The sequence below is a fragment of the Rhea pennata genome, chromosome 4, assembly GCF_028389875.1.
Source record: "Rhea pennata isolate bPtePen1 chromosome 4, bPtePen1.pri, whole genome shotgun sequence".
NCBI lineage: Eukaryota > Metazoa > Chordata > Aves > Rheiformes > Rheidae > Rhea > Rhea pennata.
The window spans coordinates 7,733,636-7,750,307 of record NC_084666.1 but is presented as its reverse complement, the minus strand read 5'-3'; the positions used below and the strand labels follow the sequence as shown (position 1 = coordinate 7,750,307).

Here is a 16,672-nt window from a genome sequence, read left to right as displayed (position 1 = left end):
CTTCCTTAAATTTGTCCGTATCGTGATTTATTTTATTGCTGAAAGCTTAAAAGTTAAGAATGAGAAGAGTGTTTAGTCAACTGCCGCAAGCATTAGGATGCGAATGTGCGCATGTAGTATCATTCCAGATAGTTGTTTTTCTGGCACCGTATGGGAATCGTGTCCCTGTGCCTGAGCGAGGTAAGCAAAAATAACTTACCTGCCTTGGCTGGGTGCTCAAGGAAAAGAAGGGGAAAGTATTTGAGAGTCTAAAGGCAGAAAACAGCAGCTGCCTTTGCGAGCGTTTCTTGTCCTGGGTGTTGTGAGCTGTGCTGTACGCTTTGCATCTCTCCATGTTTTAGGAGGCAGAGGCAGTTTGTTGTGGAACACCAAGTTACCTAGTATGTTTAAGAACTTTGTATGTTTTCTCATTCGTTTAAATTGTATAGAGATTGTCAATTCTGGAATAAAGTGGGAGATCTGTATTTTGAAGTTAAGAAGTTTTTCCTTTTGTTCACAGGTGAAAATAAGTTTAGAGAAAAAAGTAGATATTTCTGAGTTGTGACTGACTTGAGAAGTCCATCACCAAACTGTGCGGAGACATTCTTTGAGCTTCCTCTCTTATGTCTCTAATGGACAAACACAAAGTGAAGCGGCAGCGTCTGGATCGTATATTTGAAGGTTAGATGCTTCAATTTATAATTTTTATTGCATTAATTAACTTCATGGATTAATGATATTTCTAGAGACTGAAACCATTTTTTTGTCATTATGTTTATTTTTAATTGAGTCGTAATTCCTGTTGAGGTTATTAACTGTTCACAGATGCCATTTTAGAGGAAAACGGATCTAGTCAAATAAAGCAACTAGTGCTTGAACTCTAATGTACAAATAAAAAGTGAGTGTGCTTTCAGCTTGGCGTTTTACAACGCTGTACCCAAATGTTGCGAAAAATCGCAGTTGTTCTTCCTGATAGAACACCAACTGCAAAAGGATCAGAAGGCCAGGTAATGCTCTCCAGAATCTGTCCCTAAGCTTCATTTACTTCGTAGAGATTGATTTAAGACACTGTATCTGATCCTTGTAAGGAAACAGAAAACAAAAACCCAACCAGAAACCCCCTAAACTTTAATGGGTATTATTAAAAGTAGCCTGATTTCTAGTGGAAGAACTGCAATCGATTGGGTCAGTCATTTTATCTTGAGCCATAAGTGATTGAGTTATTGATTCCTGACACTCTGCATTCATTTTCTTTTTGATTTGATGTGAAAATAGGCGGAGGGATAAGGTATAATGTTTTATTTTAAAAATATGCATGAATGATTAGGACTGTATAAATTTTTGTATTAAAAAGTTAACTACTCCTTAAAAGGCAAGATTTGTAGGGGAATATACAACTTCTTTACTAGTTTTGATATAACTGTGAAAAGCAAACAGGTTTTTGGACACATGATCTTTTCATCATGTCTGATACTGAAGTAGTAAACTCCAGTTGAAACACTTGCTCCTAGGCCTTAGTTTTTATATGTTTTTCTAGGAATTGTGTTAGTGTGAGCAGTTCTTGGCAGCTTAGTTCTGTCCAATTTCTTTTCTCCCTCTGTACATTCCAGTACTATTAGTATATCCATATAATGAGATAGTCAAGAAAATGATCTACATCAAAAATGAACCTTTTGGATGCATTATTTTCTCTTTAGATACGTTCCTCAGTCTGGGTCACTATTAAGCTGACAAAAAGCTATACTGAAGCTATATTGAGAAAGCGAATGCGAGATGCTGGGACAGTTTACCCTGGCATTGCCAGAGAAAGACTTTCATGAATATGTCCAAGGGTGCAATTTCACATCTGCTTTAGATGATTAATCCAATTAAGTCTCTACTAAAAAGTGGCCAGGCCCTCCCTCACTCCGCCACTTGCCTGATCCAGCTGTTCCTTTCTGTCACTTCTGGATCCATTGGACTAGTGGTTGGTTGAATCATCTCACCGAAGACTAATCCCTGTGCAAAAAAACAGATTTGCTGCTGAGGCTGAGGAAGGAAGGATGCCCCTCTTTTCCTGCAGCTCTGCAATAGCATCGGCTGGAAATGACCTAGCAGTGAACTGTTGCTGTAAGGCATGGTCCCACTCTGCTCCTCCTTGGCCTCAGGGTTTAGGTCTTAGGTCCTCGTTGCAGGGTGTCTGTCTGTCCCCTCAATAATAATAATAATAATATTAATAATAATAATAATAAAGGTTATCTTGATGGAGAAGTCAATTATTTATTTATTTATTTATTTAATTTTTGCTGTTAGTGAGCTGAATTGGTGACTGTCGGCAGGGGGTCAGGGCTGAGGGAGGCTGGAGGAACCTGGGCCTTGGGGTGGCAGCGAGCAGCTGGAAGATCCTCTCAGCTCGCTTTGAGGAATCTCAGCTGCGTTTTAGGCTTATTGTATTGATCATCTGGACGGTTTGAAAAAAGTAGTTGGTGATGGTGCAGGAGGGAATGGCAGCAGGGACGGGGTGACAGGCCGTTAGCGCCCGTGACGGTTTAAGGTAGTGGCTTCCCCCAGGCTGCGTGTTAGCGTTTAGTGACGCTGTTCCATCAGCTCCTTTCCTGTGGCTTGTTTTTGCCACCCCTGCACTGTTCACTGCATCTCAGTGGTCAAATCTGTGCAGCCATGCAGTGTAGGGGATTGATCCAGATGAAAAATAATGCATTTATTTTTTTTTAAACTCACCTCATCTTCCTAATTCAGCACATGCTAATCAAATGGCTGTGCTGGAAAAATACGCTCAGCAGCTCGGGTAGAAGATGAGCAGTGAGGGGAAAGTGGGTGAAAAAATGGTTATGAAAGAACAGTTAAAGTTTTTTTTTGTAGTTATAGAAATCCAATTTTTCTTTTTAAAATGTCAAGCAGTATTCTGTTCTTGAGTGTGTCTGCTCAAATTTCCAAATGCTCTTTGAGGTTTGTAAACATATCTGTTGCTGCTGTTTTTAAATCACTGTCCCTGCCACTTTGTAATGTATGCAGTGGAACAAGAACTGGGAGGGTTGGTTGTTTTTAAAAAGACTTTTTTCTACATACAGTCCTGTTCAGATTTAAAAATTAAATATGCAGAATTGTTCTCAGATATGCGTACCTTCCATAAAACAATATAGAAGTTACGTATTTTGAAATATGAATAATGTATGCAAAGCTCAAGAAATTTTGAGAGATGTATAGTTGTAAAAACTGGTACATCTTCTCTATCAACTTTTTGTTCATCAGCTCCTGTATAGCTTTTTTCTCTCAACCTTTTTCCTCAAAAGAATTATTTTTACTATACTTTTTATTGCAACTTCCACTCGAACAAGTTACAAAGATTTACTACTTATTGCTGTTAAACATTTTCTCATGAATTGTTTAGCATGCAGACTTGTGATGAGCGGACGTTTAATACGTTACTGTATCCCTAAAGAGATGCCCGTGTCACTCTCGTTGTGACACGCAGTAGTTCATTAATCTTTGCTGGAGGTGGGAGAGAAACGGGAGCCCGATTCTCGAAGCGATACGTTCACAGTTACGAACATGCGTGCTGAGTTGCGCACGCCTTGCTCGGCAGCGCTGGTGCATTGCCCCAAATGCTCCTGCAAGTTCGGTAACTGTGCGTTCTCCGGGTTGAACCGCTTTCCTGTGGCTTTAGGCAATTTGCACACTTGCTTATAGTAACTAATCATGCAAATTAAGCAACAAATGGGTTCACTGGGTTACTGGGTTCACTATTATCTTGTGAATAAATGATAGTACGGCAATATTACTACTAAATTTCTGTTAATGCTCAATGGGGAAAAAAGGTCTGATTCTATTACTGTGGGAGCAATTAGTTCTCTTTTAATGAAGCCGAGTAAGTAATTTTCTCTTAGGTACCTATGATTCCCCTCAGTGGGTTCTGAAATACGAAATGAAATATTTGCTCTTAGTCCTGAAGCTTTTTATGAGTATACGTTCTTGCTCATTTCAATAGCCTGCCATGTCCTTGTGCGTGTCATCTCAAAAGCGTAGTGTTAAAAATGTGCTTTCTTCATTGCAGTTTATAAGATTTTATTAATTAAAAACCATACCTTGAAAAAGCCACATGTTAAATTCTGCTCTTTGACTTCCACCAGTAGCTGGGATTTATACCGAGGCACAAAGATGTGGTTCTACGTGGTCTGCGATGCCTATATTTAAATTTACTTTGCAATTTATAAAATAACTTTAGGATTTTTTCACTCAAAGATGAATAGTATCAAGGCGTGCAAAAGATTAATTAGTTACTGATTATATTGTTCTTTGTCCCCCTCTCCGGTGAAGCTGGTGATTGCAAAGCATAATTATAGCGGTATACATTTGGCAGAACAGTTGGAAGTGTCATAGAGCAAAAAATAAAATGTGTTAATTTTCAAGATAATTTGAAAAATTCTAAATGTTTTTGGCATTTATAAAAGTTTTTAGCTCTAATTAATGTATTGTTTTACTTCATATTGTAACAAAACTGTAAACAATGTTGTATATTTGCTTATATTCTACAGATTTTTAATTATACATGTGTATGTTATCCTGATCATTCCTTGGGAGTTACCTTGGGGGTATCTGAGCTGGCAAGCGATGTTGAATTTCCTGGGAGTTAATAGATGAAATAGGAAGGCGATAGAGGGTGGCTGTAGTGTGAAGAAACTTATACTTTCTCTGAATTTTCTGTGAATGGGTTTGACCGCAGCAGAGTGAATTTTCTCTAAATATGTTATCCATTCTGTGCAGTGCTCCGCCAGCCTCTGCTCCTAGTTGGTTTGCAAGCTTTAGGAAGCTAGCTCTGCTGCCGCCCTGCTTGAAGGGACGAGCTGATGGATACCAGTGGAGCAGGGAGAAGGAGAAAAAAGTATAAGAGGAGAAATCCTTTTCTTGTTTGCTTGCACAGATATTAGTGATTAAACAACTACAACTTGATGCTGGAAATGCAACCACAAAATTGCGAGAGTGAATTTATTCCATTTGCTTGCTTGAAACCAAAGGCTGCTTTCCAGAACATTTTCCGTGTGACGTTTGTAGGAAACACTGCAGGATACATAAGTTCAGCAAGTCTGTAAAGACACTACATGCTGCCAGGCAGAGGTCATCTGTTTTCCTACTCCGCGTTTGAGGAAGAGAAGAGCATCCTTGCACACGTCCGAGCCACTCAGTACTCATTGCAAGCCTTTGCTCTTTTGGTGAGGCATTGGCATGCGTCTGAGGGTTATTCTTTATGCATGGGTTGCCTCTTCCTCTTTAAACTGCCCAAAGAAACCGTAAAAATGTATCTTAGCTATGTTAACAGGACTGCTTTATTACCTAAGCAAAGTGGAAGTGTTGATCAGGAGCATAAATTAGAAAAGAGAGTGCACATTAATGGGATGAGTTTCCGAAATCTGAGATAAAATCTCTCATCTTTTGCTCTTATGAAGGTCAGCCTTTCTTTGGGAAAGTCCTGTTACTGGCAAATAACCAAGTGTTAGGCTCTTTGAAGGACAGTAAAAGTGCATGATAAAGGAATAGTTTCTTTTCAAGGGCATGATCTAGACTTCCTTTGCCTATCAGAAGGCGGACCAAAGGTTATCTGTGTTTATAAAGCATCCTTTTTTTTTTTTTGCTTGTGGTGCTCTATAGTGTTATATTTTATGAGAAGAATCTTACTTTGCAGCTGATATGGCACATCATTGGGTTCAGGAGGAATGCGAAGAAAAAAGCAGGTATGAATTGGATTTTCTTGTTTCCAAACTTGCAAAGAAATCTAAAATTACAGAGTTGACTTAGTTTGAAAAACATGTTCTCCTTGCTGGTTTTCGTATGTGTTTAATACCCTGGCTCCTCAACAACTGAAAAATGTTACCAAGTGTTATTATTTCTCGATCACTGGTGGAACCTGACTTGCAGAAACTCTGATTTGACTCCTTGTGGTTTTGAAAATAAAGAGTTAAAGCAAATTTTTGTGTGTTATTGAGTGAGATGGCATATTTTAGCAATGCTTGGGTTTTAAAAAATGAGTTTTTAAACTCATATAAATTAATACTTTCATATTTTAAAAACAAATTTTTACTGAGGCAGGGTATGTAGAGCATAATCTGTTATGTAAATAAAAGGAAGTAGGAATAAATGTTTCAGGGTGGTGAGCACTTTAATTTCCTTTTGCTTAAATGACCATAGTAAATATTAAGTTATTTGAAAAACTAGCTGTCAATTTTCTTAACTGACTTCCAAATTTGAAGATATTGCTAGTTATCTTATTTGCTGCATATATGAGAGAAATAAATTGAGTAATAAAATGTACAGTTAGTAAATCATGTAGTACTATATACAGTTTTCTTTATGTATAGAGGGTATTAGTACTAGGCATGTTAAATATGCCTTGCCTTTCTTACAGAGAGAGTAATGGAGCGTTTAGTTTTTTGGTGCCCTTTTGGCAGACTTTAGAAAAAGACTTATTGAAAGATTAGGGCAGCAGAGGGAGCTAAAAGATTCCTAATAGTTTATTGTTTGTTGTTTCCTAAGTGAAAGTTGAACCTTTATAAAGTACTAATTACCCTTCAAAAATGTGCTTTTCTAACCTGAAGTGTTGTTAGCAACTAAAACAGGATTTTGAACTAGACAAATTCCTTTTCTCCCTACAATCTAGTACAAATTAAATTAGGAATCGGGTAGTAAAAGCAAGTAAAAGCAATTTCTTTCTGCAGCAGTAGCCATCAGATCTTTCAACTAATGAAGATGTTCAAGCAAGCAGAGTTTTCTATGAATAACCCAAGAGAATATTGTGCGACTATCCCGTTACTTTCAGGTGTGACTTGTTGGGGGTTGACCTGGTGAACAGCAAGTTGACCATGAGCCAGCAATGTGCCCTTGTGGCCAGGCAGGCCAATGGTCTCCTGGGGTGCCTTGGGAAGAGTGTTGCCAGCAGGTCGAGGGAGGTGATCCTGCCCCTCTGCTCAGCCCTGGGGAGGCCTCATCTCGAGTACTGTGTCCAGGTCTGGGCTCCCCAGGACAAGAGAGACATGGAGCTACTGCAGAGAGTCCAGCGTAGGGCTACAAAGCTATGGAGCATCTGCCCCATGAGGAACGGCTGCGAGAGCTGGGCCTCTTCAGCCTGGGGAAGAGAAGACTGAGGGGGGATCTGATCAATGTGTATAAGTACCTGAAGGGAGGGTGTCAAGAGGACGAGGACAAACTCTTTTCAGTTGTCCCGTGTGACAGGACAAGAGGCAACGGGCAGAAATTGAAGCACAGGAAGTTCCGCCTGACCGTGAGGGGGAATTTCTTCCCTGTGAGAGTGACGGAGCACTGGAGCAGGTTGCCCGGAGAGGTGATGGAGTCTCCTTCTCTGGAGATCTTCAAGGCCCGCCTGGATGCAACCCTGTCTCAATATGCTCTAGGTGACCCTGCTGAGCAGGAAGGTTGGACTAGATGATCTCCAGAGGTCCCTTCCAGCCTTACTGATTCTATGATTCTGTAAAGCAAAAATGCATACGTCGTGTTGCACTCTGTTAAGGGTTTTCTTGAAGAATTCGACACTGTTTTTCTGTTTCACTTGTCAGGACTTTGAAAATATTTTTATGAGCTTGAAATACAGAGTTAGTAAAATATTTAATCTGTTAATAGTTGTCTTCAAAGAACAGAGTATGTTGAAAGTGATAAACTAAGATAAGCTAACCTTGAAATAAAATTAAAATGATGTTACTATGAGTAGCCTTACAACAAGGTAGTTTATCACTTAGTGCTATTAATGGAAGTTCTCTTTCTGAATGTTTAGGGTATTTTTACCCTCAGTGCAAAAACATCCTTTATCTCATTACAGCTGTAGTTGAAATGGTTATGGACAGGTTCATGTTTGATTATTATTAATTACTTGGTACTTGTTTCACAGAGCAAGGTGTTTTGGGCATTCTTTTAGATTGCTACTGTAACCTGATTTTGTATTTTTAATATTCATTATGTGCTACCTAAATAACTTTTGAATTTGCATATACTTAAGCTGCTGCAATGTTACAAAAGTATTACTAGTAGCAATGCAAGTTGTATGTAAAGAAAATCAACTTATAATCCATTTTGCCCTAAATAATGCTGAACCAGTAGCTGCTTAGTGAAAAGCATTTTTAACAATAAAACCATAAAAAACCTTCAGAGAAAATGTCAATGAGCATTTTTAGTTTTGCTGAAATGTTCAGGCCACTGATTTAAGTTGTGAATGATTTAAAGAAAAGTGTGTGTTTATGGTGTCCGGCATTACTTACTTTATTTGTATAATGTATAATTATATTTTTGTTAGTATACTGATATAAAAAATATTGTTAGCTTTTGACAAGTAACAGGAGACCTTCAGCTCTTGTGTGTCTATAGCACTAAATCTTGCTGCTGTGATAAAATCAAAATAGAGTTATTTAATGTTTATGTCAAACCCAGTGTTGTTTAAATATAGTAAACGTGATATAGCTTTGAAGCTTTTAACTAGTTTTTTTAGGGCTTTGACTTTTTTTTTAATATTCTATATATTTGAACCAGAATGTAATACTTAATTATACTGAAATCTGAAAACAAAAGTCTTTTTTTATGCAAGAGAATTCACTTTTTCAAAAATTTCTTGTTTTGATGTGTGGAGCTGGACATCTGTGGAAGTTTTTTTTCTTCACTCTTTGAAAACACCTTTCATTCTAGTGCGGTCTCAATAGAGGCATTTTTTGTTCTCCAGGCCTTGCTGATTTTACAGAGAACAAATATGTAGTAGGGCTTCAGTTTGTCTCCAACTTTGAGTGGATCTTCCTCCATTTCCTGAAGCCGTGCAGTGCTCCGTGTGCACCGCGTAGCAGGTCAACCCAGGGAAGATTTGCTTCTCCTGTACATCGTTATGTTTCAGGTGAGGCACCCTTGGCAACCTAAAGTCAGGCCCTTCTACAGGGTTTTAGGCCAACAAATGATAACTGAAAATTCCTTTACACAACATGACAGTGTAGCCCAGTGATGCCAGCTAAAAAGAACAAAACACGGAGGGTTTTTAGAAGGAATTTATGCTCTTTATTTTCTTTTTCTTCTTCTTCCTTCCCTGGAAAGAAATTGAAGTGGGTGACTAATTAAGGAGGCAACTGAAGATGTTACATGCTGGGACCATATTGATTATGACTTTTTTTTTTAAAGTTCTTCTGGCAGATAAGATGCTATCACCTGCAGTTAGATTCAAAATTCATATTTTAGGAGCTATTCAGCTCCTAAAGGAGGACTTCAAAGGCAACAGATTTCTATTCTGACTATAATTTTCTAGCTGGCTCCTCTTCTGTATCAACATACTCTGATCTTTAGGTCTGGTGAGTGAAGTGATTTTTTGTAATGGAACAATGAGCCAATCTAAGAAAATGGGACAGTTCAAAGGTTGTCTAATTCCTGAGTAATCTTGGAGTATTTTTTTAAAAAAGCCATTTGAACTAGATATTTTTTTTACTTTTATACAGTGCAAATGAGTAAAACTTTCAAAAGCTCTGGAAGTCCAAGTACTTGGTAGTTATATGTACTTATTTTTGCCTGGAGTCAAGGAAGATGCTCTCGAAGCCCTAGATTTATACATTACTTTGCTCTGGAAAACTGAATAACAGAATTGTACGATGATTAAGCTCCTAGGTAAACACACTGAAAAATTTAAGTAGTCATCTAATTAAAGCAGGTATGTTCAGCTTTCATACAGGCAGTTCCCATCCTTAGAGAAGTGCAGTGTGAGATGCAAAAAAAAGGATTTTACTTTATTTTTTTCTCCCGCAGCACAGTCAAGATGGGTATGTGATTATGCAGCTGCAAACAAGAAAATAAAACAGGTGACAGACTTCTGCTGAAGGCATCAGCCACATCTTCTTCTATTCGGGTAGTGCTGAGCTTGAAAGGTGCCTGCTGAAGCCGCTCCTTAACCACCAAGAACTCCACGGAGGCTCTGCCAGGGGAATTTTGCCAGAATAGCTTAGGGATTCCTCTCCTCAGAGAGGAGCCATTGCAATCTAATGGACCCATCATTAGCTTTGGAGTCGAGAAACCTGTATTTTATTTTTAGCTCTTTTGAAGTCAGGCAAGAGGTTAGAAAAAAATTGCTTCTCTGCTTTTATGGCCATTTTTTTTTCTTTTATGGAAAACAATCAGTTGGAGACTTTCAGTGTTGCTGTGATGTAAATAAGAGCAGGCTATAATAGTCTTGGAATCCCTTTTAGAAACAAGGCTGTGGTCACCCGAAGCACCTTGCATTTGCAGCAGGTAAAAGCGTGCCCATTGGTGCTACTAGAGATCAGGAACCGTGCAGTACTTTTTTTTTTTTTTTTTTTTTTTTTATCCTGTAGTAACTTCAGTGCTTAGGTTCTTAAACAAGAAGATTCCTTCCTCCTTTCCTTCCTGTGGCAATTAAATTTAGTTTAAATTGCTTGTGACTTTGAGTAGAAATGTGTTTCTCCCCCCACCAAGCCAGAAATTATTTTTTTTCAGGATTACTCAGGTTTCCCTTTTTCAGATGCTTTTTACTTCAAAGTACTATCTTTTGTAGTGAATTTTCAACCCTTTTGTCCCACGAGTTAACTGAGGATGCACCAAAATAACCAAAACAATTTATAGACAATAGTAGAACAAACAGCAAAAGGGGATGAGAGAAGACTCTTGACTCTTTTGATCAGTATTTTTTGGAAAGTTTCTTCATGTACTAGATGATGACATGCACATACAAATAAACCGAGATTTCTGTTAATAAGTAAGAATAATTATGAGCATTAATTAAATACGATAAATGTTTTTCAAGGTGTGTGCATTTAAGGAAATAGTCTTATTAAATGCTACTAAACCTTGTTTTCCAGGCAGTTTTATCATTTTTTTTCTCTTCTATTTTTTTTTCCCCTTGATATTTGAATCAGTCATACCCATGTGTTTTCTGGGTATCGAGTACCACTTGGGCAGGTGCTGCTGAGTTTCCACAACATCTGCCATTCACTTTTTGTTGTTGCGTTAGTTTATCTAACCTGCAGATGGTCATGTTTGCCTGCTTCTGTGTAGCGCTCCACGAACTCCCGTGCTTGTTCCCGAGGGCGCCGCTCCGCGCTCGCGTGTGAGCGCTATCCATTTATCAAACTCAAATAATTTAGTAACAGTTACTTCTCGCAATAAACAAAAGCAGCTGCGCTCCAGCTCTCCGTATCCGCATGAATGCGTAGATTGTACAAGGCTTTCCTGACAAACAACGCAAAAGTTTAGAATTTCAAGATGGAATTTAGGGCACGTAAGTCAGAATGACTCGGCTGTGATGTGTAGAAACAATATAATAATGCAGGGAATGAATTAGTTGCCATAGTAACTGCTTTGTTTTAATAATTTGGTGGGGCAATGAATAGAAGGAGCTCAGAAAGGAGTAGTAGGAATTTTAATTACATGTTGTGTGATGTGAGTGGCTTTGTTCATTAATATTGAAATTAATTTGATTTTATACCAGACTGGAGAATGGTGTAAGTTTTACTTTGAATGGGCTATAATAATGATTTACAGTTTTTGGGGAAAAAATATGATCACGTTCACGATCACTTCATTATGGCAGTGCAGATTATTGATTATTTAACAACAAAACATGCTCAATATGTTCCATTGTAAACAGGACTTAGATGTGCATGCTGTGATTTGTTGCCTGGCAGTTCTTGGCAGCCTAGCAACATGTTTCAGGCCAGATCTCCAAAAGGATATAGATAGCTAAAGTGGGGAGTTGTGTGGAATGTGGGTGTCTGGGTACTTCAAAGCCCATCTCAAATCACTAGCACCCTGAATCCATGTGTACTTTAGGGATGATATTTAAGTTCCCTCTGAGCTTTGAGATCTTCTCTCCTCTTTCAAGGCTGAACAGTTAAGGATGCTTTTTGTGCCTAAGGTAGTGCAGGATCCTTAAACAAAATCGCCCCTTTCAGAGGAGACAGACAGACGCATAGCGAGTAGGCCGCCTGTGAGAACATACAGCGCATGTCAGCTGGAGCCAGGTTTGTGGAAACATGGACTTCAGGAGAGCAGACTCTGAGCTCTTTAGAGACCTACTTGATGGAATCTCATTGGTTAAGGCCCTAGAAGGAATGAGGGTCCAGGAGAGCTGGCTAGTATCCAAACATCACTTCCTCTAAGCTCAAGAGCAGTGCATCCCTGTGAGTAAGAAGTGCAGCAAAAGGGGCAGGAGACTTGCATGGGTGAGCAAGGAGCTCCTGGCTAGATTCAGACAGAAGAAGAAAATACACAGACTGTGGAAGAGGGGACAGGCTACCTGGGAGAATTGTAGGAATGCAGTCAGAGCATGTAGAGATGCAGGGAGGAAGGCTAAGGCCCAGCTGGAATTGAGTCTGGCAAGGGATGTCAAGGACAACAGGAAGGGCTTCTTCAAATACATCAGCAGCAAGAGGCGGACTAGGGAAAATGTGGGCCTGCTGCTGAATGGGGCGGGGGCCCTGGTGACAAGGGATACAGAGAAGGCAGAGTTACTGAATGCCTTCTCTGCTTCAGTCTTCACTGTTAAGGGCAGCCTCCCTGAATCCCATAGCCTGGACGTGAGGGAGAAAGTCCAGAGAAGGGAAGACTTTCCTTTGGTTGAGGAGGATAGGATTAGAGACCTTCTGGGCAGGCTGGACATACACATATCTGTGGGCCCAGATGGGATGCATCCGCGGGTACTGAGGGAGCTGGCAGATGTTGTTGCCAGGCCACTCTCCATCATCTTTGAAAGGTCCTGGAGAACTGGAGAGGTGCCTGAAGACTGGAAGAAAGCCAATGTCACTTCAGTCTTCAAGAAGGTCAAGGAGGAGGACCCAGGCAACTATAGGCGGGTCAGCCTCACCTCCATCCCTGGAAAGATGATGGAGCAGCTCATCCTGGATGTCATCTCCAGACATGTGGAGCAGAAGAAGGTGATCAGAAGTAGCCAGCATGGATTCACCAAGAGGGAATTCCCACTTCACCACTCTGATAGCCTTCTCTGATGGAGTGAGTGGCTGGGTAGATGAGGGGGGAGCAGTGGACGTTGTGTACCTTGACTTCAGGAGGGCTTTTGAGACCGTCTCCCCTAACATCCTCCTAGAGAAGCTCAGGAAGTGTGGGTTAGACGAGTAGACAGTGAGGTGGATTGAGAGCTGGCTGAAAGGCAGAGCTCGGAGGGTCGTCATCAGTGGCGTGGAGTCTAGTTGGAGGCCCGTGGCTAGTGGCATCCCCCAGGGGTCAGTACTGGATCCCTTCCAGTTCAACTTCTTCATCAATGACCTGGATGAGGGGACAGAGTGCCTCCTCAGGAAGTTTGCTGATGATGCCAGGCTGGGAGGAGTGGCTGACACAGCAGAGGGCTGTGCTGCCGTTCAGAGAGTCCTGGACAGGCTGGAGAGTTGGGCAGAGAGGAACCTCCTGAGGTTCAACAAGCACAAGTGCAGAGTCTTGCACCTAGGGAAAAATAACCCTAAGCACCAGTGTAAGCTGGGGGCTGACCTTGTGGAGAGCAGCTCTGCAGAGAAGGACCTAGGAGTGCTGGTGGATGACAAGTTGACCATGAGCCAGCAATGTGCTCTTGTGGGCAGAAACTGAAGCACAGGAAGTTCTGCCTGACCGTGAGGTGGAATTTCTTCCCTATGAGAGTGACGGAGCCCTGGACCAGGTTGCCCAGAGAGTTTGTGGAGTCTCCTTCTCTGGAGATGTTCAAGGCCCACCTGGATGCAACCGTGTCTAACATGCTCTAGGTGACCCCGCTGAGCAGGGGGGTTGGACTAGATGATCTCCAGAGGTCCCTTCCAACCTTACTGTTTCTATGATTCTATGGCAGGCATGATGATGTTTTATTCAAGAAATTCATGTGCAATCTCATCTTTCCAAACTTCTCTCATATAGAAGTGTCATGCTCATGAGAAGGGGGATTTCTGCTGAACCAGCACAGCCTTTCCCAAAGTGGCACCTCTGATCTGAGTCTTTTTTCTTATCTGGATGCTTTAAAAAAAATTTTTTTTTCTCTTAATGAAACTTTAAGGAACATAATTCTCTTTGAGACTACTGGTAGCTTTTGGTTGAAATTAGCTAGCGAGTTAAGTGTTTAATTAAGGAGGGCCCTGACAGGTGGATGGAAAGACACAAATACATAAGCCTGGTTTCCTTTGAAAATCTGACTGAAAGGTGAACAGTTGTTAAATACATAAACAAGAAGTGCAGCCTGGTCATCCCTTGGCCAAGGAGGAGCCTTCCATCGCTGGGCTTAGGTCACCTGTTCTCTCTCCAGTCCAGGCAGTCTCAGGTTGTTCCTGCGAAGTGGCACTGCAGCGAAGAGTAGCTTTTCTGGGAGGTAAGAGTTTGCCTGTGAAGTGGGAGAGCTTGAGATCAATCTGAAGACATTTCAGTAGTCAGTGGCTCTCAGAAGTGAAGGCCCTTGCTACTGGACAGTAGGGTAATCATCTTTTTATTATTATTATTTTCCCAGGGTTTTTCTTCATTCCCATCTTTGTGGTTGACTGCTACGTTCCAGATAACACAAGATTGATTAATTGCACCAAAAAGAAGGGGAAAGCTGAGCACGACTTGAGCTCAGGAATGAGGGCTGTAACTTGGGAAGGGAAACTTAAGCTTCTCTTCCTCATTTCTAGGATTTTTTTTTTTGAGGGTTTTGTGAGTGGATGCTAAACCTGTAGACTTTCTTTTCTACAAGGTAAGGGCCCCTGTCACAGTCTGTTCTTGCCTCCCTCACCCTCCCGTCTCATAACAAAGTTGATACTTGATAAAGTATTTATCAAAACAGCATAACTTACCTCCAGACCCACATGTTTTCCTCATTCTTTCTTTATCTCTTAGTTATATCTTAATAAAATTAAGTTGTGATGTTTTTGAAGTAGGGACTAGCTTGTTTTGAACTCTCCTGGGTCATAATCCTTAACTGGAATCCTGAAATGCTTGTTAATATAATCTTAATGTTTATAAGAGCCTTTCCTGTTTAATTTTCAAGTGTCAGCTTGTGAAACTTCTCAAAATGTCATAAGGCTAGATGCGTTTTGCGTCTTGTCCAAGATGTTATTACACAAAAGAAAAAGGGAGTGCATTCCAACGCTGAAAGATCAAATACAGCTTTTTTTTTTTTTTTTTTTTTTTTTTGTCAGTTATTTCCTTTCATCCAGTGGTTGTTTAATAGGTTCGTTGTGATTACACTAATCAACAAATATGTGGTTGCATACTGGAAGAGTTTGAGCAGGTGGAAAAAAACTCAGAGCAACTCTTTGAAGGCCTTGGTACACCAAGGGGAATGAAGGCAATGGTGATCTGGTGATAATGAAAGAGGAGATTGGGGTCTTGCAACTAAATGTCTTTTATAGGCTGCCTCTTCCCATATTCTCTGTGATTCTAAGTATCATTTTCCTGTTTCTTTTTGGTTTTTTCCTTTTCTAATGAGGCACTCAAATCACTGTTAGTTTATTCCTTGTTTTCTAATGTTTTTAAAATACTCTTTAGGATATATTCATTTTGGTAACATGCAAATAGATTTCCACTAGCAATCAATTATCATTAATTAAAAAAGAAATTTAATGTTCAACTGAATTTCGTTTACTTTGATTTTATCACATTATTTTTTATCAACAAAAGCACCTGTACATATGTTCCTAAAAGCATAGGTTTTCATTGTTGAAAAAAGTGTTTCAAAATGTATTAAACTCTTTACTGAATGCTCATTTATAGTCCTTTTAGATGAAGACTTACAGTTTTTTTGCAAAGAATGGTATTGACATGATCTAGCTGGGAAAAAGTTAAACAATATTCTGAAACAACTATCCTTACTGACATGGGTTTATGTTTCCAAGAGCTAGCAATTCTAGGCACTTAATATGGTAGATTATCCCATCTGTTGCTCCGTCCATAAATGATTAACTTGAGGAAAAAAACATGCTATGGGCATATACTTTCTAACAACAAATTTTAGTCTTTACTTCTGATTTATACATGGAGAGTGCTGCTGCCACCACCTTCTGGATTACTCCTTTTGTAGCAGAAATACATCCCGGAGTTCCACATCAGTGGTACTGGGTGTGCCAGTGGCTCGTCTGTTATAAGGTTTGGTCCTCTCCAATTAACTAAGTGGTCCAGAAGGGTGATTGACTTGTATCTTCTTGACATGATGTAATCATTTAATTAGAAGACATATTTACTAGATACGGGCTGGTCCAGTGAGTTGTTCCAAATAAATACCTAACTCTATGCGTGATTTTAGAGTGCTCTTTTAAACAAGGTACATGCAACTTTTTGTGTTGATATAATTGAACAGAAGATTTTTAGACAGGAAGGTACAATTCAAAGGAAAAAAAAATGTGTTCTTTAGCTCATTCTAGTCAAATCATTTAGCCATATTTGATTTACTAGGAAATGTTTCTATTTATTAATAGTAATAATTAAGTACGTATTTTCAATAGTTCTACTTCCTTCAAAACACATTTTAAGACTTTCATAATTTATGAAATGCTGTGTTGTTGTACAGCACTACTCTTGATTTTTGCTGTTTCTACTTTGTTTCTTAAGATAACTCTTAGAATTTGTTTGGATACTTTAATCAGTCTTGTCACAAGTATGTTATCTCTTCATACACTCGTTATTTTTGTGATCAGGCTTCTTGGACCATGATTTGCCCTGAGGAATCCCTTTGAAACATCCCTTTTATGAAATGCTCCTGGTATCATGA

At 39.7% G+C, this 16,672-nt stretch overlaps 1 protein-coding gene across 4 annotated transcripts in view; it reads left to right on the top strand.

Annotated features, from left to right (window-relative positions):
* CTBP1 (C-terminal binding protein 1) overlaps positions 1 to 16,672 on the top strand; it is a 248,176-nt gene that overhangs the window by 56,271 nt on the left and 175,233 nt on the right. For all 4 annotated transcript variants that reach the window (XM_062575221.1, XM_062575222.1, XM_062575220.1 and 1 more), the window contains exon 2: positions 500 to 660. In XM_062575221.1, coding sequence (XP_062431205.1) covers positions 603 to 660 — 58 coding nt within the window. In that variant the 5' untranslated portion in view covers positions 500 to 602. The remainder of the gene's footprint in view (positions 1 to 499; positions 661 to 16,672) is intronic.